The sequence below is a fragment of the Salvelinus namaycush genome, chromosome 20 (assembly GCF_016432855.1).
Source record: "Salvelinus namaycush isolate Seneca chromosome 20, SaNama_1.0, whole genome shotgun sequence".
Lineage (NCBI taxonomy): Eukaryota > Metazoa > Chordata > Actinopteri > Salmoniformes > Salmonidae > Salvelinus > Salvelinus namaycush.
In genome coordinates this window covers 39909222-39934597 of record NC_052326.1, presented here as the reverse complement: position 1 = coordinate 39934597, position 25376 = coordinate 39909222, and the positions used below count along the sequence as shown (strand labels likewise).

Below are 25376 nucleotides of genomic sequence, written 5' to 3'. Positions count from 1 at the left end.
CACTTTATGCAATATTTAGAGGCTTTTGGTGCACTACATATGATTTTTTTGGTGAAGTTTTCATTATGTGTTGAGCATTTTTATTTGACATGTAATACCTATATTTCGATAATCTGAAATCCCGCCCTGTTTTTATGTGTAACATGTGATTGGTTACTTTGGGAGAGACCCGGATGATCACTAGTGGTAAAATGTTTGAGTCCACTGGAAGAAAATATGTCTCAAAGTAGCGTGATGGCTTGCTAAAAACATGGGCACAAGCGCAACTGTGTCGGTCTTGATGGTGGGTGTTGGGTATAACGTTAATTTATTCAAATTTTGAATGAGTAGATTAAATCATGTGTACACAAATCTAAGTAACAATAATTAAACGAAAACACCCCAGTATCGACAAATGAATCCATTCCTCATTGATTTTTGTTTAGGCAGTTTCAGCATCGCTTTGTTTGGGGTCCTTCGTTAGGTAGGCACCAGTCGCGGTCTTGTTAACAGTAGAGCTACAAAGCAGTGTTTTGAATACATCAACTTGACTGTTTATTTTGATATTCGTGGTATCAAAATTGTTCAGCGATGAATTTAGAGTTGCTCGGTAATGATCATTTAACATTCTTCAATAATTGATTGGGCGCAAAAGCGCACGTAAACGAGGATACCGTAATCAGGCAGCAATACTAGCTAACGTTAGTAAGTAACGAACGCTAGCTTGTTCGCTACTAGCCCTCAAGAAACAATAAGAAGCAGTGAATAGTTAAACTAAATGTCCCTAGTGTTAATCGTACATTGAGGCACAAGGTGAAATCATACAGCAAATAATACGAAACGACTATACGTTAGCCAATGAATGAACGATCTGCGTATGTGAGGAACTGTCACTGCAGTTAGAAGGATAAACAGTAGTTTGATAGTCTATTTACTCTGCAGCCTGCGGATTGTGCTGGCCTATTTCAGTCAGTGATCTTGAATCTGTTGTTTTAGCATAACGGCTTGCGATACGGTTTTAGAAACCTTTGGAACTGAACTAATATGAGCGATAATCTTTCCAATTCAAAATATACACATACTGTACGCATTTGCACACTGCTGTGTATCTTTTGCATTTGAAAAATGATCACTGACATAAAAGGAACGTTTAAATGTTTCCATAAGCGAGATATTACAGTTTAGACAGAGCGTTTGGGTGATTTCCCTCACATGGCGGATATGTTCCTAAATAGAGATAATGCCTCGATCACACCAACAGTGTCATTGTACACAATGGTACTCGGCATCATCTGGATATGTGTACCAAAGGTTCAACATTCACCTTCTACTACCATTTCTGCCAAGCCGTCTACACATACAGTTTGATACATACTTTCGATAAATCCAAGTTATGCACCAGACAACGCAATGCTGCAAGGCAAACGCAGCGTTCCATTGGAAATAAAGTACTTCTGGTATGATCGTGGCGTAATACACTAGCGTTACCGTCTGAAGGGGCAAACCTAGGCCATTACTGTACATCACGGGTGTCAAACTCATTCCACGGGGGGCCGAGTGTCTGCGGGTTTTCGCTCCTCCCTTGTACTTGATTGATGAATTAACATCACTAATTAGTTAGGAACTCCCCACACCTGGTTGTCTAGGGCTTTATTGAAAGGAAAAACCAAAAACCTGCAGACACTAGGCCCTCCGTGGAATGAGTTTGACACCCCTGCTGTACATGAATGGGCTAACCATATTCTTTGTGTTCTACTACAGAGTCGTTCGGGCAGAACTATCCAGAGGTAGGCCATTCTTGTTCTAATGTTACCTGTAACTTGTCAACACATCTCTCCCTCACATGCCCCCTTCCTCACAGTGAATGTTTATGCCTTCTCCCTCACAGTGAATGGTTATGCATGTATGCTCATTCTAGTCATCAGAGTAGAACATAGCCAAGCAGTGCTCAAACCTTAGGAGGCATAACAGACGGTCCATTGAAAATATGACCAAAAAATTGTCAACCAAATTTTACTTATTGATACTAACGTAATTCTCGATTTGGAAGGCACTGGTGTCTTAGACTATTTTTTATATTTGCCGGTAGAACCCCGATAACTGAAAGATTTTACATCCACTTTTTGCACTGGGTTAGTTCTCTTACCATTGTAGCTGCCAGACATCTTACATTTCCCAACATCTTTGCTGGAATTAGTTATTTCTAGGCGCCATGGCCACATCATGATGATAGCAGCTTGTCACACATCAATCTACACACATGCTAGAGGCATTTCTCACTTGGTACAAATGTCTTTCTGAATATTTCCTCTTCGGAGTTCCACCTGCAACTAGAAACATTTGTTTTCCTAAATTTTCCAAATCAGGAATGAAGAAAGTACTATTCTGCAGTAGAGCAGGTTGAGAGCTTAAAGTTCCTTGGTGTCCACATCACCAACAAACTAACATGGTCCAAGCACGCCATGACAGTCGTGAAGCGTGCACAACAAAATCTATTCCCCCTCAGACTGAAAAGAGTTGGCATGGGTCCTCAGATCCTCAAAAGGTTCTACAACTGCACCATCGAGAGCATCCTGACGGTTGCATCACTGCCTGCTATGGCAACTGCTCGGCCTCCGACCGACCGTAACACGGAACCCTAAACCGTCAGCGCGCGTGCGCTATCGTGCATAAATGTATTTTGTCCCTCTACACCAAACGCGATCACGACACGCAGGTTAAAAATATAAAAACAAACTTTGAACCAATTACATTAATTTGGGGACAGGTCGAAAAGCATTAAACATGTATGGCAATTTAGGTAGTTAGCTTGCACTTGCTAGCTAATTTGTCCTATTTAGCAAGCTTGCTGTTGCTAGCTAATTTGTCCTGGGATATAAACATTGAGTTGTTATTTTATCTGAAATGCACAAGGTCTTCTACTCCAACAATTAATCCACACATAAAACGGTCAACCGAATCGTTTCTAGTCATCTCTCCTCCTTCCAGGCTTTTTCATCTTTGAACTTATGGTGATTGGCATCTACACTTTTACCACGACAACCGGCAAAACATTTCGTCTTTCAATCACCCACGTGGGTATAACCAATGAGGAGATGGCACGTGGGTATCTGCCTCTATAAACCAATGAGGAGATGGGAGAGGCAGGACTTTCAGCGCGATCTGAAAATAGAAAGGAGTTCTATTTTAGCCCTTGGCAACGCAGACACTCGTTGGCGCCCACGAGCAGTGTGGGTGCAGTAATTGAATAACATGGATTTCTACATTTATTTTGCGACGATCACGCACGCGACGTGTCCGGTCTGGTCGGCATGTCACTACAGAGGGTAGTGCGAACGGCCCAGTACATCACTGGGGGCAAGCTTCCTGCCATCCAGGACGTCTATACCAGGCGGTGCCAGAGGAAGGCCCTAAAAATTGTCAAAGGTTCCAGCCACCCTAGTCATAGACTGTTCTCTCTCCAGCCACACGGCAAGCGGTACCGGAGTGCCAAGTCTAGGTCCAAGAGGCTTCTAAACAGCTTCTACCCCCAAGCCGTAAGACTCCTGAACATCTAGTCAAATGGCTACCCAGACTATTTGCTTTGTCCCTCCTCCCCACTCTCTGTTGTCATCTATGCGTAGTCACTTTATTTAGCTCTACCTATATGTACATACTACCTCAACTAACCGGTGCCCCCCCTGTCTATATTGTTATTTTTTACTGCTGCTCTTTAATTACTTGTTATTTTCTCTTATCCATATTTTTTGAAACTACACTGTTGGTTCGGGGCTCGAAAGTAAGGATTTCACTGTAAGGTCTACCTACACCTGTTGTATTCGGTGCATGTGACTAATACAATTTGATTTGAAGTTAAAGGTATAATCCACCCCAAACCACTAATTCCTATGAGGTAGCTACACAATAATAGCAAAGTCAATTTCAGCATGTGAAGTAACTAGCTAGCTGTAAAGTCGCGGTAACAAACTGCACTATCAATTCAGGAGTTTATCTCACCGAGTTCAACTTGCAGTTCTCTACCCAGAGTGAGTGCAAGAGTACTTTGCTGTGGCAACAACGGCCCTTTCCCATGTTTCCGACAGACAGACACAGGGCTCATTGCGAGATGGTACTTGAAGGAGAAACTGAGTTGAATAATTTGGTACACTGTTGAGCACATCTCAGTGAAATATATACATTGTCATGACGATATAAATAGATGGATGTGTTATAGACAAGTTTGCCCATACCAGTTATTGGCTGATTTGGCGATCTGGAGTTCAGGTAATTGTTTTAAAAGTGTTATGAAATGTGATAGGGAATAATTGCACTATCTCCATTGACGAGAACCATGTAACTTTAGCTAGCTATGACGCGTTCCTACACGATTTTCTAATTTCACAGATGGACCACTTAGAAGTTAAATAATGGGGACAATTTTTATTGAACATAGGCTTTCACCAAATTGACAGGAGTTTCATGATTTTTATTTTTGGGAGTGGATTATCCCTTGAAGGTTGGTTAAATTTTTTTTTTACCGTATTGTCAATGGACTGTCTGCTCGACCACAAGCTTTAGCTATGCACAGGAGGTTCGAGCACAATTTGGCTAAGTAGAATATCGATATACCAATCTGTATGTGTGTTGTTTGTGAGTGTCTTGACATGGTTGCTGTCTCATTGGCAGGAGGCAGATGGCACTCTGGACTGTATCAGTATGGCTCTCACGTGCACTTTTAACCGCTGGGGCACGCTTCTGGCGGTGGGGTGCAACGACGGACGCATCGTCATTTGGGACTTCCTGACAAGGGGCATCGCTAAGATTATCAGTGCTCACATCCATCCAGTCTGCTCACTATGGTGAGAAAACAAACTGGCCACAAGAAAGTAAAAACACCGGCAAGCACACCGTTCAGAATCCGCAAACCATGTTTATATATGCTCAAATGTTCTTCTTGTATTTTGTCATAAACCATCATTTCGTTCCAGAGCCCTTGTCAAGGGGTGTATTGACTGTGGTTCTGAATCTTAACCTTCCTTAACGTTTCCCTGTGTGTCTGCAGTTGGAGTCGAGATGGGCACAAGCTGGTGAGTGCGTCGACAGATAACATAGTGTCCCTGTGGGACGTCCTGACTGGAGACTGTGACCAAAGGTTCCGCTTCCCCTCGCCCATCCTAAAATTGCAGTACCACCCCAGAGACTTGTGAGTATATATCTATATCTACCTCGTCCTATACCTCAGCCCAGTCTTATCCTTTCTAACTAATTCCTAACCTCATCCATCAAACTACAGTTAGTAGTACCGTCCCCACCCACCTGGGAGTATATATCTATACCCCAGCTCAGTATATACCTCCACCTTAGCTCAGCCTACACCTCAGCCTCTTATGCTTCCTAACTGATTGTCACTCCTAACCTCAACCCATCAAACTACAGTACCACTCAACAGACCTTTGAGTATCTGTATGGAATAATGGAATACTTGTATGGAAAAATATGGAAAGCACCCCTTGAAATCGCAACCTGTCCCCTCCCATTGTGTTTCAGGGACAAGGTCCTGGTGTGTCCTATGAAGTCTGCCCCGGTACTGCTGACGCTGTCAGACTCTAAACATGTGGTTCTGCCCGTGGATGACGACTCTGACCTGAACGTAGTGGCGGCCTTCGACCGGCGAGGGGAGTACATCTACACCGGCAACGCCAAGGGAAAGGTCAGAGGTCACCAGGGGCTGGGGCAATGGGCACAGTTTAGATTTGAAACCTTGTTTATTTATTTGTGAATCATACATACTCATTTTGTCATTATTTTTCTATTTAGCACTTTATAAACAATATATAGCTTGTGTATGTGTGTGTTGGAGTGTGTGCTGATTGTTTTCATTGATATAACCTTGCAGATTTTGGTGCTGAACACTAACACACAGGATCTGGTGGCATCGTTTCGGGTTACGACAGGGACCAGCAACACTACAGCCATCAAGTCCATAGAGTTTGCACGAAAGGGCAGGTGAGAGGACTGACAGTGACCTAATTTGTGTGTGTTTGGGACGGCTGAAAAGGCGGTAGGACTCTAATGATTGTGTGGGAATTAATTCTGGTGTTTAGAAGGCAGTTGTGGGCCGTTAATGGAGAATATTTAGAAGTTTCATCAATAGACCGATCATGATCCATTCTCTCTTCTCTCTTCTTCTCCTTCCTCCAGTTGTTTCCTCATCAACACAGCAGACAGAATCATCAGGGTGTATGACGGGAGGGAGATTCTCACCTGTGGGAGAGATGGGGAGCCAGAGCCCATGCAGAAACTACAGGACCTGGTCAACAGGTACACACACACCACCGCTGATAATGGCTGACCCTGGGCGTGACCCCAGTCTCAGAGGGTGTCTCAGGGGGAGTTGGGATATGCCAAAAACACATTTCACGCATGCGTATAATAGAAAACAGGACAAATATGAACACCACACACACACACACACACACACACACACACACACACACACACACACACACACACACACACCTTCATGGCGCATACAAACCACACACATGCACACTTTGATACATCTCTCTCCCCTTCTCTTTCCCTCTCTCCCTCCCCTCTCCTCCCATCTCTCTGAAGAACACCGTGGAAGCGATGTTGTTTCTCTGGGGATGGGGAGTACATCGTGGCTGGTTCAGCCCGGCAGCATGCTCTGTACATCTGGGAGAAAAGCATCGGTAACCTGGTGAAGATCCTCCATGGAACCAGAGGAGAACTACTGCTGGATGTGGCTGTAAGGAACCCCAAACCCCTTTCTTTCTCACCCTCACCCCCTTGGTTTTTATCTGGAGATATTCTCTCTTTTTTGCCTTGTTTCAGGGGGGGAAATCATTTTTGGAATTGTCTTTAGACTAACAGAATGAATAGTAACTCATTGTGCTGATGAACTTTGACCTGCCTCTGTGCTGACCTATGAACCCTGACCTCTCTTCAGTGGCACCCTGTGCGGCCAATCATCGCCTCCATTTCCAGCGGAGTGGTGTCCATCTGGGCTCAGAACCAAGTGGTGAGTGACAGATAACACAGGTTTGACCTGAGTTCTATAGCCTGGATCTGGTCTGGGTGCTGGACTGGTCTTTTTGCTAATGGCTAGGTCTTGAGATTGAGTGATTCTACTGCCTTTGTAAGGCAATGATGAAGGGTGGTTCCATGCCAGCATAGCCCAAAAATATTTTTGGTATATCACATTGTTCTGGCTATTTTCACATAGAAACTTAATTGGGAGAAAGGATGTTTGATATGCTTTTTACATTTGTAACACAAACCATTTTTGACAAAATCATGATGAAAATGGCAAATTTAGGAACTTTTTAGATCTTTAACCTTTCTGAACCACCCATCCCGGTACCTGGATAATTGTCATCAGCAACGCTGAATAGCATAGCGCCACAGTCAAATAATATTACTAAAAATATTTATAATCATGCAATCACAAGTGAAATATACCAAAACACAGCTTAGCTTGTTGTTAATCCACCTATGGTGTCAGATTTTGAAAATATATTTTACAGCGAAAGAAATCCAAGCTTTTGTGAGTGTAGTTTTCAATGCTACATCAGCTAACCCCAAATTAGCATAGTCACGAAAGTGTGAAAAACAATCAAATTCATCGCTTACCTTAGATAATCTTCGAACGTTTCCACTCACGAGACTCCCAGTTACACAACAAATCTTCTTTTTGTTCGATAAATATTACTTTTATCACAAAAAAACGCCATTTGGGTTGTGCGTCATGATGAAAAAAACGACAGCCTCATTCCGGTCCTGAAAGGAAGATGAAAATTTCCAAACGTATCAGATTAAAAAATATTACTAAAAATATTTATAATCATGCAATCACAAGTGAAATATACCAAAACACAGTTTAGCTTGTTGTTAATCCACCTATCGTGTCAGATTTTGAAAATATATTTTACAGCGAAAGAAATCCAAGCTTTTGTGAGTGTAGCTTTCTATGCTATAACAGTTTAGCCTTATATTAGCTTGGCTAGCATGGTCACGAAAGTAAGAAAAGCAATCAAATTAATCGCTTACCTTTGATAATCTTCGGGTGGTTCCACTCACGAGACTCCCAGTTACACAACAAATGTTCTTTTCTTTCGATAAATTTACTTTTATCACAAAACACCGCCATTTGGTTTGCGCAATATTTTGCGGAAACAAAAGCCGTGTTCCGTTCGACAAATCCCCAAAAGTATCCGCAATGGTCGTAGAAACATTCCAAATGTTTTTTATAATCAAACCTCAGGTTGTCTTTAACAAACATAATCGATAATATTTCAACCGGAGCATAACCTATTCAATAAGAGAGAAAAAGAAAATGGAGAGCCCCTCTCTCGCGCGCAGGAAATATTCGGAGGACACCTGACCTCTTTTGAAACATCTCGCTCATTTTTCAAAATAAAAGCCTGAAACTATGTCTAAAGCCTGGTCACAGCCTGAGGAAGCCATTGGAAAAAGAATCTGGTTGATACCCCTTTAAATGGAGGTTAGACAGGCCAGGAAACAAAGTATATATATATATATTTTTTAATATCACTTCCGGGTTACTTTTTCTCACGATTTCGCTTGCAGAATAAATATTATTTTTCTCACAGACAACATTTTGACAGTTTTGGAAACTTTGGAGTGTTTTCTATCCTGATCTATAAATTATATGCATATTCTACGATCTGGGCCAGAGAAAATTTACGTTTACGTTGGGTACGTATTTTGAAAAAAATAAAAAATAATTCTGACCCCTAGTGCTAAGAGGCTTGCAGTTGCGTCACAAATCAGCTACCAGCCGCACCAAGCTCCATGTTGGAAGACCCCAAAAAAATAGTTGGGGTACAGGAAATACATTTTATTCAATGGTGCTTGGCAAAGCAGAGATGACAAAATACTTTTTGTTTCACCCATACATCAATATTATTAAAGTACAGTATGTTTATAATATCATGAACAAGTTTTTTATATATTCCAAATTTCATTTTCTATATTCATACGTTTTAAAGGGAACTTTTGTTATGGCAACAAGGTGAAGGTGCCCTCCTCAAATGGCACAACAGAATCTTTCAGATTGACCGAAGCACAGCATATAGCAACCATCCCGTATACTTGAGGGATGTCTCCTTTAATATCTGGGAAAGGACTAAGTAGTAGAAGTAGATGCTGCGGTAGCATTGCTCATCTTCACGGTGGGAATCCAGTCGACATGGTGTCTTGATAAAGGTCAACTGGTGAACCTACAGTAGTACATCAACAAATGAAAGCAAACCTGATGTTAGAATATCACTTCTTCAGGTCACCTATACCACCAGGGCTCTTAATAGTTTGCTTCCTGTTTAATTCATTCAGGTGTTTAGTGTCACATAAAGATGACATTTATTGTCGGGCTTGAACAATGAATATACGATAACCACTGGAGTTTTTTGGGACAATAATGTTCTCCAAGCTATATGGATGTCATATTGTACAATTTGTCTCCCCTTTTCATGGTCATGGCTAGAAAGGATCCAGCTTCTGTCAAATGAACATCATATTTGACATTTCGTAACAGATTAGGAGAATTAGGTTAGGAAACAGGTTAACTAAAATGAACAAAAATTACTTTTGACAAAAGCTGAATCCTTTTAGCCAGGACTCCTTTTTTATAGGTCTAGATTACATGGTTGCATTCAAGACAAGGTCGTTTTTATTGATCTATTGTCAGTAGAGTAGGCCTAGACTACCATCCTATAAAAAATGATTCTGCTAATTTCTCCAGTCATATAAAGTGTAGTAGAATTGCATGAAATGTTTATCAAAGGCCACATTTTTCCTTTGGAAAGGAAACGGCTCTGATATAGCCTATAAACCTATGCCACTACACGCTTAATAGCCTAAATTAGCACTATCATATCTAGTCATAACATGAGGAAAAGTAGGCTTACATTTGTCTGCAATTGCGATGAGGTATGCAGTCCTTTGTCATAAAGGACTGCATGCCTAAGACCGAGTGTAAGGCACTGCATCTCAGTGCTAGAGGCGTCACTACAGACCCTGGTTCGATTCCAGGCGGAATCGCAACCGGCCGTGATTGGGAGTCCCATAGGGCAGCACACAATTGGCCCAGCATCGTCCGGGTTTGGCAGTGGTATGGCTGTCATTGTAAATAAGGATTTGTTCTTAGGTGACTTGCCTAGTTAAATAAAAAATAAAATTAAAAATTGCTTCCCCAAAACTTTAAACTCACGCAACACATGCTAATTGCTAGACTACAAGCTATCTACCTAGCTAATTTTGGCTAACTTAGTGTTGCTGTTAACACCTAGCATAACAGCTAAACTAAACTTGAAATCGTTCAGACTTGATTTACCAGTGAGGAAATGATCATAGCAGACCCGTTACTGACATCTGTCTGGGTTTAGGTCTTAACGGGCAAAAAGGTTTCTTCGCTTTTCTGACTGTTCGTGGGTCTTCTCTTGGTGTCACCAATGGTGCTTCATGATTGCGGGGATCTGTAAACATATTTCCCCCCCGTTGTCTTTCCTGCCTTGTTAGAGCAGACAGATACTCTACAGAAAATGACCGTAGTAATGAATCAACTTGTTTTTGGCACTGTTATCATGCAGTTTGGGGTAGCCACTCGGCTGTTGTCAGAAGAATTAATGCGGTGGTCTTCCAACATGGCCGCCAAGAGGTGTCGTACGTCACCTGCAAGCCCTCTATACATGCCCCCTGTAAGACCCAATGATCCGTGAACCGTACATGATACAGTCATCACCTTGGTGTCATTATACTCCTAATGGTGTGCTCTAAAATATGGAGTATCACTACATAGAGGCTAGGATATGCATATTATTAGTAGATTTGGATAGAAAACACTCTGAAGTTTCTAAAACTGTTTGAATGATGTCTGTGAGTATAACAGAACTCATATGGCAGGTGAAAACCTGAGATAAATCCAACCAGGAAGTGCGAAATCTGAGGTTTGTAGTTTTTCAAGTGATTGCCTATCCAATATCCTGTGTCTATGGGGTCAAATTGCACTTCCTAAGGCTTCCACTAGATGTCAACAGTCTTTAGAACGTTGTTTCAGGCTTCTACTATGAAAGGGGAGCGAATAAGTGGTATGGTTTAAAGCCTTTAGGTTAGTCACGTGCGCGGCCGTGAGCACAAGCTCCGTTACTTTTCATTTCTAAAGAAAAAAGGAATTGTCTGGTTGGAATATTATTTAACATTTATGATTAAAAACATCCTAAAGATTGATTCTATACATCGTTTGACATGTTTCTACAAACTGTAATAGAACTTTTTTGACTTTTCGTCTAGACTTTGTGCTCGCATTTTGGATTACTGGACTAAACGCGCAAACAAAAAGGAGGTATTTGGACATAAATGATGGACTTTATCGAATAAAACTAACATTCGTTGTCTGGCATGGAGACCTGGGAGTGCCATCAGATGAAGATCATCAAAGGTAAGTGATTAATTTTAACTCTATTTCTGACTTTTGTGACACCTCTCCTTGGTAGGAAAATGGCTGTATGGTTTTCTGTGGCTAGGCGCTGACCTAACATAATCGCAAAGTGTGCTTTCGCCGTAAAGCCTTTTTGAAATCTGACACAGCGGTTGCATTAAGGAGAAGTTTATCTTTAAATGTATGTTAAACACTTGTATCTTAGATCAATGTTTATGATGAGTATTTCTGTAATTTGATGTGGCTCTCTGCACTTTCACCGGATGTTTGTTTGAGACAATGCATTTCTGAACATAACGCGCCAATGTGAACTGAGATTTTTGGATATAAATATGAACTTTATCGAACAAAACATACATGTATTGTGTAACATGAAGTCCTATGAGTGCCATCTGATGAAGATCATCAAAGGTTAGTGAATAATTTAATTTCTGACTTGTGAGCCCTCTCCTTTGCTGGAAAATGGCTGTATGGTTTTCTGTGACTAGGCGCTGACCTAACATAATCGCATGGTGTGCTTTCCTAGTAAAACTTTTTTTGAAATTGGACATGGTGGTTGGATTTACAAGAAGTTTATCTTTAAAATGGTGTATAATACTTGTATGTTTGAGGAATTTTAATTATGGGATTTCTGTTTTGAATTTGGCGCCCTGCAATTTCACTGGCTGTTGTCGAGGTGGGACGCTACCGTCCCACTTGTACCAGAGAGGTTAACCAGGTAGGCCAGTTGAGAACAAGTTCACATTTACAACTGCGACCTGGCCAAGATAAAGCAAAAGCAGTGCGACAAAAACAACAACACAGAGTTACACATGGGATAAACACGGCAGCTCCTGTCCGGCGCTTCCGGAGTCTCCCGTCTATTCGGGGCCCGCTGTAAGGGTCCCCAGTCCGAGGTCGGTGGCGAGGGTCGCCGCTCCAAAGGCGCCACCTAAGTGGGCCAAGTCTATGGTGGAGTGGGGTCTACGTCCCGCACCAGAGCCGCCACCGCGGTGAAATGCCCACCCAGACCCTCCCCTATAGGTTCAGGTTTTGCGGCCGGAGTCCGCACCTTTGGGGGGGGGGGGGGGGGGGGGGGGGGGGGGGTACTGTCACGTTCTGACCATAGTTCCTTTTTTATGTCTTTATTTTGGTTTGGTCAGGGCGTGAGTTGGGGTGGGCATTCTATGTTGTTTTTCTATGTTTTCCATTTCTGTGTTTGGCCTGGTATGGTTCTCAATCAGAGGCAGCTGTCGATCGTTGTCTCTGATTGAGAATCATACTTGGGTAGCCTGTTTTCCCCATTTTGGGTGTGGGTGATTGTTTTCTGTTTTGTGTGTATTCCTTACAGAACTGTTTCGTTTTCGTTCTCGCTCTTTATTATTTTTGTCATTTCAGTGTTCAGTTTATTTTGTTTATTAAAATGGACACTTACCACGCTGCACCTCGGTCCTCTTCTCCTTCACCAGACGAAAGCCGTTACACATTCATTCAGATATTTTCATACATTCAGTTTTAATATTTGCATTTCATACTTTCCTGTACCTGTGGGCTGCCACTCGAAAGAAGAAAAATGCATACAAAGACAAAGAACAGCATCAACAGTTTTGTAATATTCTGTATGCAAGGAAAATAAAGAAAAAGGCTCTCCAACCCCCTCAGTCCCCATGCACCCGCCCGCATCCTCCCTCCCCACCCGGAAACCATGTCTTCCACCCTGCCTAGCCCCCCTCCACCCGCATCATCATCTTTCCTCAAACCATTACAATCCATGATATCGCCAAGGGTATAGATACCACATTTGGACCATTGGGGCAAGGCATTATTGTTAAATAGTCTGGGTGTGCCATTTCAATCCCAGTTGCATAGATTTTCAATTTTGCAGCAAATAGAAATTGTGTGAATAAATAATAGGGCTAAAGCGTAGTTTACATTTGTTTAAGAGAGAGATCAATGAACACCACATCTTCCAGGGCAATTAGAGCCACCATATTTCTCTGTTCTCAGCCAGGGAGAGGAAGAGTCATTTCTAAACCAATTCAAAATTGGGGGGTAAAATGCTAAATGCACTCTCTGTAAATGTGTTAATTTAGTCTGGGATCTCTTACCTTTTCATATACATTTTGAATACGCTCTGTGAATTTTATCCCAATAGCCGGAAGGGGGAGACTCACAAAATTCAACTGAGGCAATGTATTACATTTCACAATAGAAATTCTGCCGGTGAGAGCGACTGAGATGTTAGTCCATTCTACTGAGGTCTGATTGAATTGATTTTAGCCTTCTGTTGAAGTTTTTGGCAATGGTTTTATCTAAAGAAGGAAATATACTGTATCTATTCCTAAATATTTAAAATGACAAACAATTGGGATTCCATATGTAGAGATGGTGTCATCTGTCTCGTTCTTGAGGGGGAGTAAGGCAGATTTGGTTAGATTTATTTTATTTTTGAGATGTAGCTGAATTTGTTCATAATCTTCAAAGTGTTTGGGAGAGATTGAGATACTTTATCTAAATAATGTAAGATATCGTCTGCGTGTTATGAGATGGCTTGAGAGATATTGGTGTAATTCATTTTGATTTCCGAACTGCCTGGGCCAGGGGCTCCATAGAAGAAGAAACAAATAGCAGAGGTGAGATGGGTTCACCTTGCTTACTACTTCTAGTGATTCTGAATGGAGCAGAGCAGGTATGGCCTGTTATTACTATGGCTAAGGGAATTGACATATATAATTTTTTGTCCTATTCAATGGTTGCAATATCCGCTAATTGATCATTACTGCAAAGCTTGTTAGCCAGTAGAACACTGGGTCGATTACCATGGAAGTAATGGTTGAGTCTAACTCGATGGATGGCAAATTCTGCTCCGTCTTATAAAAGAAAATGGTTTGTGATACAAATGTAAAAAGCATGTTAAAGGTAGACTCAGCGAAATGACGTTACCTCGAGCAGCCACGCAGATATTGAGATGAGTGAGATGAAGACTTCGCTGCAACACAGTCACACACAATGTCTGCACATGTGCACGGGTTCACTTCACGCTGTTTACAGTGTGGTAGCCAGTGCACCAAAACAGCAGAGCAGTTGAGCCCTGTGCTTCAACGCTCATAGTTTTTGCGGAAATTGACCCATTATGCTGTTTACTTTCTGCATCTACGTCATATTGCTGAGTCTACCTTTAAACATTCTTCCTCCCAATGAAGATGTGAGAATTGCCAGAACAGTCTGGAGTACCAAAAATATTTTGGGGCTATGCTGGCGTGCAATCGCCCATGAAGCACTGTTGAAAGAGGAATCATTCAGGAGTCCACAAGATTCCAGAATCATAAACCAAAACTGTCTACTGATGAGGATGGATGTTATGGTTGTGGATCTAATGGAATGGGTTGGTTAATTCATTCCATGCTGTGATTTTGTGTTCAGGAAAACTGGAGTGCGTTCGCCCCAGACTTTAAGGAGCTGGATGAGAACGTGGAGTACGAGGAGAGAGAGTCTGAGTTTGATATAGAAGACGAGGATAAAAGTGAACCTGAACAGACAGGTACACACACACACACAAACATGTGCATAAATGGAGAGACATTGCTACTTGTCAGGGACTTATTTGTGTGTGTGTGTCCCAGGTGCGGATGCTGCGGAGGATGAGGAGGTGGATGTGACCTCTGTTGACCCCATTGTGGCTTTTTGCAGCAGGTGAGTGTGTGTGATGATGATGAAGGTAGACAGGTGTTGTGATGGTGATATTTTTATAGCTTTAAATAGGCAAGGCAATTGAATAGAAATGTAATTGCAACACAATACTGTGTTAGTGATGAGGAGCTAGAAGACTTCAAGGCCTTGCTCTACCTGCCCATCGCTCCAGAGGTAGAGGACCCTGAGGAGAATCCATTTGGTCCCCCTCCGGATGCAGCCGTCCAGACCGCCCCCGCAGAAGATGGTTCTTCCCACACAGGGGGCGGGGACAAGAAGCAACGCCAGCCATCCTCAGAAGGAGCTCCTCCCAAAAAGAAGGCCCGTACCACCACCATCATCGAACTACAAGGGGTGCCCAGTGATGGTGAGAGTCAGAACACACACACACACACACAACAACTTTTAACCATTGATTGGATACCTATTTGACTTGTGTTTTCTCCCCCTATCCCAGAGGTGCACCCCTTACTGGGGGTGAAGGGAGACAGCAAGTCCAAGAAGAAGACGGCAGGGCGGCCGAAAGGCTCCAAAGGTAAAGAGAAAGACTTCCCCTTCAGGCCCAAACCCTACAGGGGGGACAGGGTCTACCCTGACGGAGTGGAAGTGGGAGGAGGGATGAAGGGCAGAGTGGAGGGGGGCCTTACTGCTGCAGGTAAGGATGTGATATGATATGACGCCACAATGGGGAGCTATGCTGATCCTGCTAGCTACAATGCTTCACCAGCCATCTGCTCCCGCGGCCCGGCTAGGCCCACCCTACAAACACACACGGACCCTTTAACTGAGCCCAAACCGCCCACTATCCCCAGGCCCCCAACCCCCTACCCTACAACCCACCCTCCTTAGGTGGTGATTAGGAACTGATTCTGGGACAGATTTGAAATGTGGTGGTGGGACTAATCCAAACAAAATCAAGATATTCTCCCCACTGTGAGGGTTTGGGTTAGTTGTGATTCTGGCTTTCTGGTTGTTGGTTTGGTTTGGTTTCCAATATGGCCACCGGCCAGCCGACTGACCTGGAGCTAGATGGCTTTATACTGACCTGACCTGCGGCTGGTTTGTCTACTTCCTGCTTGCCCTTCCTGCTCCACTCCGCTCCGGCCTCGCTCTTCCCTGGGCTTGTGTGTCTGTAGGTGTGTGTTGGTGGATGGGTATATCCAGGTTTGTGTCTATGTTGGATGTGTTTGGGTGTTTTGTATATTTGTGAAATCAATTCTGCTCTAAGATCTGTGATGTTTGCTGTGCTTTTTTTAACAACTGTCAAATCATCCTGCTGGACCACAATGCAAGACACTGAGAGTTGAGCAAAACTGAGCTGTCATAGGCTGTGGTCAAAGTTCTTCTCATTTTTTTGTTGGTAAAAGACAACTCATGGTCCCTTGGGACCTATGCAATGTAATTGGGTCAAATTGCATCAGTGATTCAAAAGGAGAAATATACAAATGTTTGTTATTACAATACATTTGTGAAACTTTGCAAGCAAGCAGTGAGGGAATTTCTTCTATTGAATTATGTTTTATTTTCCAATGCACCTCCAAAAGCATATTCTTTCAAATTGCATTATTGAAAATTGTTATGGTAAGAGATTATACACCTGAAATGCCTCTGCTTTGAATTCTGTGTTTATTTCATGTTAACCATACTGTCTGCTCTGGGAAAAGTATGAAATCGATAGACTATCATTTCTGTACCTGGGAAGAAGGTAAGACAGACAATATTTAGTGTTCAAGCCAAGGTCAGGTCCTGAGTGTTTCTCCTCAGTAGATAAGGAGTATGTATGTATGTTCATTGTGAGACCTGTTCTATGTATTCTATGTGATATTGTTGGTGTTGTTCCTACAGGGAGCCTGGTTTCACAGTCCTACAAACGGCATGATATTGTGGGTCTGGACTGAGCCAGCATCATCATCGCCCCCCGTGGTTCTGAAAGGAGGACAGGCACCTGAACAGTTTTTTTTTTTACATTTTATTTTTTACTCTCCTAAACTCAAAAGACAATTTTTGTGACATCACTCAAGACTCATTATGACATCACAGCCTTCTATCACTCAGGCTGTTGACTGCGGGGTTTCGTAAACCCACGGGCTGTCTCTTTCTGTGTTGCCATGGTTACTTGGATTATCTCCCTTCTATCAAAGACTGCTGTATGAGACCTAATGATATCACAGGTTTGGATGAGAGTTCTGACTGGTAACTCTATGCCCCAGCAACATGGCAGATTCACACTTTTTCTTTTTGCAGTTTTTGGTACTAGTAACAGAAATGGACCAAGAGAAGGGTGGCATGTAGCCTAGTGGTTAAGAGCTTTGGGCCAATAACTGAAAGGTTGCTGGTTTGAATCCCCGAGCAGACTAGGTGAAAAATCTGTTGATGTGCCCTTGAGCAAGGCACTTAACCCTAATTGCTCCTTTAAGTCTCTCTGGATAAGAGCGTCTGCTAAATGACTCAAATGTAGAAGAGGGAAGCAACAATCTGTAATAGTAAAGGATCACCTCTTCTCTATGTCTGTCTTTTTCTCTGGAGGATCACTGTACAGATATAATAAGCTGCACTGTAGTGTGTCGCAACTTGTCTGCTTTTAACTCCTTCAAAATATATATATATATTATTAAACCATTTTGATTTTGGTGATGCCACCTCTGTGTAATTATTGAGTCTTCCTGACTGGAGTTTCTTGTCTGTGGAAGAATGATCTCTCACTCTGATTATCCCCCCCCCCCCCCCCCCCCCCCCCCCCCCTGCAAACACAATAAAATATCAGATTACAGTCACTCACTGCACAGTAGGGTTGAATAGGGGGTTTCCTGCCAAAACCCACTGCCTTTTCCCGGGATAAATATGTGAGAAACCGTTAAATTATATATTTTTAAATTAAATGAACAGCATAATGTGAAATGGAACCGTTAAATTATATGAGATGTCTAAATCTGTCTTCTCTGCTATCTGCATGATGAATCATCAACACTCAGGGTGGGGACAGAGACCGCATCTCAGTAGACTATGGAGCGCAGTCCATCTATCATCTTATGGTAACTTTTTTTTCTTGTGACAGTTGGGCCTACAGTGCATTTGCTGTATAATGCGTTGCCTATACTACAGTATGATAATATAACAACTGAATGCACGTCTAATTTACACATCTCCACCTGGCTTTCAGGGGTCACCTTACTTTTTCATTGTAAAGATATATATATTTTTTATATTTGCAGCTGCAGAGTTTTAAACAGCCTATTACTAGAATATCATTGCTATAAATCAGTGCACATTTGAACACTGTCTTTCTCCATTAATTCCATTCAAATTGAGTCCAAAATAGATAATCCTGTTCAAGATTGATTTCTGTGTGTATGTGTACAGTGGGGCAAAAAAGTATTTAGTCAGCCACCAATTGTGCAAGTTCTCCCACTTAAAAAGATGAGAGAGGCCTGTAATTTTCATCATAGGTACACTTCAACTATGACAGACAAAATGAGGAAAAAAAATCCAGAAAATCACATTGTAGGATTTTTAACGAATTTATTTGCAAATTATGGTGGAAAATAAGTATTTGGTCAATAACAAAAGTTTATCTCAATACTTTGTTATATACCCTTTGTTGGCAATGACAGAGGTCAAACGTTTTCTGTAAGTCTTCACAAGGTTTTCACACACTGTTGCTGGTATTTTGGCCCATTCCTCCATGCAGATCTCCTCTAGAGCAGTGATGTTTTGGGGCTGTTGCTGGGCAACACGAACTTTCAACTCCCTCCAAAGATTTTCTATGGGGTTGAGATCTGGAGACTGGCTAGGCCACTCCAGGACCTTGAAATGCTTCTTACGAAGCCACTCCTTCGTTGCCCGGGCGGTGTGTTTGGGATCATTGTCATGCTGAAAGACCCAGCCACGTTTCATCTTCAATGCCCTTGCTGATGGAAGGAGGTTTTCACTCAAAATCTCACGATACATGGCCCCATTCATTCTTTCCTTTACACGGATCAGTCGTCCTGGTCCCTTTGCAGAAAAACAGCCCCAAAGCATGATGTTTCCACCCCCATGCTTCACAGTAGGTATGGTGTTCTTTGGATGCAACTCAGCATTCTTTGTCCTCCAAACACGACGAGTTGAGTTTTTACCAAAAAGTTCTATTTTGGTTTCATCTGACCATTTGACATTCTCCCAATCTTCTTCTGGATCATCCAAATGCTCTCTAGCAAACGTCAGACGGGCCTGGACATGTACTGGCTTAAGCAGGGAGACACGTCTGGCACTGCAGGATTTGAGTCCCTGGCGGCGTAGTGTGTTACTGATGGTAGGCTTTGTTACTTTGGTCCCAGCTCTCTGCAGGTCATTCACTAGGTCCCCCCGTGTGGTTCTGGGATTTTTGGTCACCGTTCTTGTGATCATTTTGACCCCACGGGGTGAGATCTTGCGTGGAGCCCCAGATCGAGGGAGATTATCAGTGGTCTTGTATGTCTTCCATTTCCTAATAATTGCTCCCACAGTTGATTTCTTCAAATCAAGCTGATTACCTATTGCAGATTCAGTCTTCCCAGCCTGGTGCAGGTCTACAATTTTGTTTCTGGTGTCCTTTGACAGCTCTTTGGTCTTGGCCATAGTGGAGTTTGGAGTGTGACTGTTTGAGGTTGTGGACAGGTGTCTTTTATACTGATAACAAGTTCAAACAGGTGCCATTAATACAGGTAACGAGTGGAGGACAGAGGAGCCTCTTAAAGAAGAAGTTACAGGTCTGTGAGAGCCAGAAATCTTGCTTGTTTGTAGGTGACCAAATACTTATTTTCCACCATAATTTGCAAATAAATTCATAAAAAATCCTACAATGTGATTTTCTGGATTTTTTTTTCTAATTTTGTCTGTCCTAGTTGAAGTGTACCTATGATGAAAATTACAGGCCTCTCTCATCTTTTTAAGTGGGAGAAATTGCACAATTGGTGGCTGACTAAATACTTTTTTGCCCCACTGTATATACATAACATGTTTGTATATACAGTTGAAGTCGGAAGTTTACATACACCTTAGCCAAATACATTTAAACTCAGTTTTTAACAATTCCTGACATTTAATCCTAGTAAACATTCCCTGTTTTAGGTCAGTTAGGATCACCACTTTATTTTAAGAATGTGAAATGTCAGAATAATAGTAGAGACAGTGATTTATTTCAGCTTTTCTTTCATCACATTCCCAGTGGGTCAGAAGTTTACATACACTCAATTAGTATTTGGTAGCATTGCCTTTAAATTGTTTAACTTGTGTCAAATGTTTCGGGTAGCCTTCCACAAGATTCTCACAATAAGTTGGGTGAATTTTGGCCCATTCCTCCTGACAGAGCTGGTGTAACTGAGTCAGGTTTTGTCGGCCTCCTTGCTCGCACACGCTTTTTCAGTTCTGCCCAGAAATTTTGTAAATGATTGAGGTCAGGGCTTTGTGATGGCCACTCCAATACCTTGACTTTGTTTGTCCTTAAGCCATTTTGCCACAACTTTGGAAGTATTCTTAGAGTCATTGTCCATTTGGAAGACCCATTTGTGTCCAAGCTTCAACTTCCTGACTGATGTCTTGAAATGTTGCTTCAATATATCCACATAATTTTCCTTCCTCGTGATGCCATCTATTTTGTGAAGTGCACCAGTCCCTCCTGCAGCGAAGCACCCCCACAACATGATGCTGCCACCCCCGTGCTTCACGGTTGGGATGGTGGTCTTCGGCTTGCAAGCCTCCCCCTTTTCCCTCCAAACATAACGATGGTCATTATGGCCAAGCAGTTCTATTTTTGTTCATCAGACCAGAGGACTTTTCTACAAAAAGTACGATGTTTGTCCCCATGTGCATTTGCAAACCGTAGTCTAGCTTTTTTATGGCGGTTTTGGAGCAGTGGCTTCTTCCTTACTGAGCGGCCTTTCAGGTTTGTCGATATAGGACTCGTTTTACTGTGGATATAGATATTTTTGTACCTGTTTCCTCCAGCATCTTCACAAGGTCCTTTGCTGTTGATCTGCGATTGATTTGCACTTTTCGCACCAAAGAACGTTCATCTCTAGGAGACAGAACGCGTCTCCTTCCTGAGCAGTATGACGGCTGCGTGGTCCATGGTGTTTTTACTTGCGTACTATTGTTTGTACATATGAACTTGGTACCTTCAGGCGTTTGGATATTGCTCCCAAGGATGTTCCAGACTTGTGGAGGTCTACAAAAAAAAGGTCTTGAGGTCTTGTTTGATTTCTTTTGATTTTTCCATGATGTCAATCAAAGAGGCACTGAGTTTGAAGGTAGGCCTAGAAATACATCCACAGGTACACCTCCAATTGACTCAAATGATGTCAATTAGCCTATCAGAAGCTTCTAAAGCCACGCCATCATTTTCTGGAATTTTCTAAGCTGAATTTTCCAAGCAGTCAATTTAGTGTATGTAAACTTCTGACCCACTGGAATTGTGATACAGTGAATTATAAGTGAAATAATCTGTTAACAATTGTTGGAAAAACTAGTTGTGTCATGCATAAAGTAGATGTCCTAACCAACTTGCCAAAAGTATAGTTTGTTAACAATAAATTTGTGGAGTGGTTGAAAAACAAGTTTTAATGACTCCTACCTAAGTGTATGTAAACTTCCAACTTCAACTGTATAATGTGCGGGAGCCTAGCTATATATTTTATTTGACTTTTATTTAAGCAGGGAGTCATCATATTGGATAACTGCACAACAATTTGGCGTTCTTTGGGCTTGGACTCATAACATTTCCATTGTGCATGACACATCAGGCTCAGGCAGGCTCGGGTTTGAATTTTCATTCATTTTCAATCAAGGCATATTTATATGCTTTAGAATGACACTTCCGGTTTTGGTGGGAAATACCGGGGAGAAAAGTGATTTATTCTTAGGATGGAACATTTGTAAAATTCCGGGAAAATATTCAACCCTATTACACAGTACACATACTGTAGTATCCTCTCCACCAATCAGAGCTAATGCAGTCCAGTCACCATTGTAACCTTCAGAATACTATGACACAGGTTTGTGCCACATGATGTCGCTGCTGCAGCACCAATCTCCCAGCACAGCGGAGTGGAGCCTGGTGAGATATGGCCTCACTGCCTGGCAAAGCTAGATGGTGATTCTGAAGAGCTTTTCTCTGTCATTTGGATTCCATTTTGTGCTTCTGCACAGTTGGATTCCATTTTGCCTTTATTTTAAAAAGAACTGACAAAAAAATATGAGAGAAATATGGATTGTGATAGAGAATAGAGAAAAGACACAACAGCCAACTGGCCAGTTCTACATCAGATCCCAGTGTGTGCATTATTTATCTGGTAGAGTGAACCAACTTTGAGTGTTGCAGATGAAAATGTACCATTTAGGAAAAAAATCCCAGTTGTGCAGACACACACAGTCAGACACATCTGGCCACCCTCTCAGGGTGATAAAGGAATGAGTGAATGGCCAGAAAAATGAGTGTTTCCTTAACATGGCTGACTGGCTCATCATTCACTCTGGTTACATAAGACTGAGCTCATTAGACGATTGGCCAGATGTATCGTGTGTTGGTGTTCTGGTGTTGGGTGGGTTCTGCTGACGACATGGGTTTGGAGTCAGACTATGGACAGGCTGGAAGAATTTAAACCAGGAAGAAGTCTCATTCAGATCAATGTCAGATACTCAAGTGACACCCTATGCTACCGGGGCCAAAGACAGTACTGTGCCATGGCCTATAGCATGCACTATGATGGTGTTGACCAGAGTGTCTATGTGGTGTAGTCGTGCACTTCGGGAAATAGGGTGTCATTTAAGGTTTGCTTAAGGAATCTATTTCCCATGGTTGTCAGCTATTTACAGTACATGGTATAATCTTTCCAGATATCAGATCATCTCTGTAATGACTGATGACTGACCACAAGTTATCATAATCAAAACTTGTTCATTAGCTAGCCTGTTGTCAACATGACATGAACTATGGAGGCCTACGAGGGTGAACATTGACCACATATTGATGTGGTGTAAAGGGTCCATTAAGAGGAGTGGGTCCATCTACTTGTCTCCTTTTAGTTATCCACACACTGATGTAAAAGAAGTTGACCGGTCGAGTCAAATTCCTGGCAGGCCATATTGCGTTCAGCCATCTTGTTTCTTCAGATCAGTTAGGTCCATGTTGGACAGCTCAACGAGGGCAAAGGTGTCTCTGTTCTAGGAAACAGAGTGGAGGACAACATTTACATGTGACTCAACATTGTGAATGAATGTGGAAACGACTCCATAATGAAACAGATTTACAAAATGACTGGAGGCCAAACTGCTGTGAGAACTAAACACATTAGCCTAGTCTGAAAAGTAAACAAGCTCCTACCCCTTCTGTTTTAGCAAATCTGAAGGAACAGAATAGGTAAGGAGGCTCTATGGAAGGATAGATAAAGCTAAATGTACCTTATTATCTGATCACATCGTAGAATCAAAATTCAACCACGGCACAGGTTTTAGTAGCTAATTAAAATATCTTTATTACAACCACATGTACATCATCCTCATATTCCAAAAAGAGTCTTCTGAAAAGTGAAAATGAGCAGAACCAGAGATTGGCAGGGAAACAGTCCAAGGGGAAACAGTACAGTGTGGGTAGAGAAAAAACTCTGAGGTGTGCAGAGCTTTAAAACACAAGTGTCTCTCCTGTGTGCTTTCACTTCTCCTAGGAAAGGAGGGCTATTTTCAGCCTTGATAATCCTCACATATAGAGGGAGGGGGATGAAGGGAATAAATCCTATCTTGTTCATCCATTATTCAGGGTGTTTGAGTCATGCCGAGTGTGACGTGGAACACCTTGAGGAGAGAGCAAGCAATCCAACATTCTCTCTCTCTATATATATATATTATTTATTTCTATGTCTATATATATACAGTTGAAGTCGTAAGTTTACATACACCGTAACCAAATACATTTAAACTCAGTTTTTCACAATTCCTGACATTTAATCCTAGTAAAACTTCCCTGTTTTAGGTCAGTAAGGATCACCACTTTATTTTAAGAATGTGAAATGTCAGAATAATAGTAGAGAGAATGATTTATTTCAGCTTTTATTTCTTTCATCACATTCCCAGTGGGTCAGAAGTTTACATACACTCAATTAGTATTTGGTAGCATTGCCTTTAAATTGTTTAACTTGGGTCAAACGTTTCGGGTAGCCTTCCACAAGATTCTCACAATAAGTTGGGTGAATTTTGGCCCGTTCCCCCCGACAGAGGTGGTGTAACTGAGTCAAGTTTGTAGGCCTACTTCCTCGAACACGCTTTTTCAGTTCTGCCCACACATTTTCCATGGGATTGAGGTCAGGGCTTTGTGATGGCCGCTTTTCCATGATGTCAAGCAAAGAGGCACTGAGTTTGAAGGTAGGCCTTGAAATAAATCCACAGGTACACCTCCAATTGACTCAAATGATGTCAATTAACCTATCAGAAGCTTCTAAAGCCATGACATCATTTTCTGGAATTTTCCAAGCTGTTTAAAGGCACAGTCAATTTAGTGTATGTAAACTTCTGACCAACTGGAATTGTGATACAGTGAATTATAAGTGAAATAATCTGTCTGTAAACAATTGTTGGAAAAATGACTTGTGTCATACACAAAGTAGATGTCCTAAGCGACTTGCCAAAACTATAGTATGTTAACAAGAAATTAGTGGAGTGGTTGAAAAATAAGTTTTAATAACTCATACCTAAGTGTATGTAAATTTCCAACTTCAACTGTATATATATTTATCTCTCTGTGTGTATATATATATATTTATCTCTCTATGTGTGTATATATATTTATCTCTCTATGTGTGTATATATATTTATCTCTCTATGTGTGTATATATATTTATCTCTCTATGTGTGTATATATATTTATCTCTCTATGTGTGTATATATATTTATAATCTCTCTATGTGTGTATATATATATAATCTCTCTATGTGTGTATATATATATTTATCTCTCTATATGTGTATATATATATATTTATCTCTCTATGTGTGTATATATATATTTATCTCTCTATGTGTGTATATATATATATCTCTCTATGTGTGTATATATATATGTATCTCTCTATGTGTGTATATATATATTTATCTCTCTATGCGTGTGTATATATATATTTATCTCTCTATGTGTGTATATATATATTTATCTCTCTATGTGTATATATATATTTATCTCTCTATGTGTGTATATATATATAATATCTCTCTATGTGTGTATATATATTTATCTCTCTATGTGTGTATATATATATTTATCT

At 41.5% G+C, this 25376-nt stretch overlaps 1 protein-coding gene across 4 annotated transcripts; it reads left to right on the top strand.

Moving 5' to 3' along the window:
- The first annotated feature begins 194 nt into the window (after nucleotides 1-194).
- LOC120065333 (retinoblastoma-binding protein 5-like) lies at nucleotides 195-17748 on the top strand. Of its 4 annotated transcripts, none has more exons than XM_039016246.1 (14): nucleotides 195-283; nucleotides 1741-1766; nucleotides 4645-4817; nucleotides 5021-5161; nucleotides 5506-5668; nucleotides 5855-5964; nucleotides 6160-6279; nucleotides 6577-6730; nucleotides 6932-7003; nucleotides 14843-14960; nucleotides 15043-15112; nucleotides 15229-15476; nucleotides 15567-15764; nucleotides 16955-17748. In XM_039016246.1, the coding sequence occupies exons 3-14, from the start codon at nucleotides 4675-4677 to the stop codon at nucleotides 17005-17007; spliced, it is 1590 nt and encodes a 529-aa protein (XP_038872174.1). In that variant the 5' UTR covers nucleotides 195-283; nucleotides 1741-1766; nucleotides 4645-4674; the 3' UTR covers nucleotides 17008-17748. The 4 variants fall into 4 exon arrangements, with proteins under 4 accessions (XP_038872174.1, XP_038872176.1, XP_038872172.1 ...); XM_039016248.1 differs by lacking the exon at nucleotides 195-283 and adding an exon at nucleotides 475-589 and having other exon boundaries at nucleotides 15567-15644; XM_039016244.1 differs by lacking the exon at nucleotides 195-283 and adding an exon at nucleotides 475-589.
- The last annotated feature ends 7628 nt before the right edge of the window (nucleotides 17749-25376 follow it).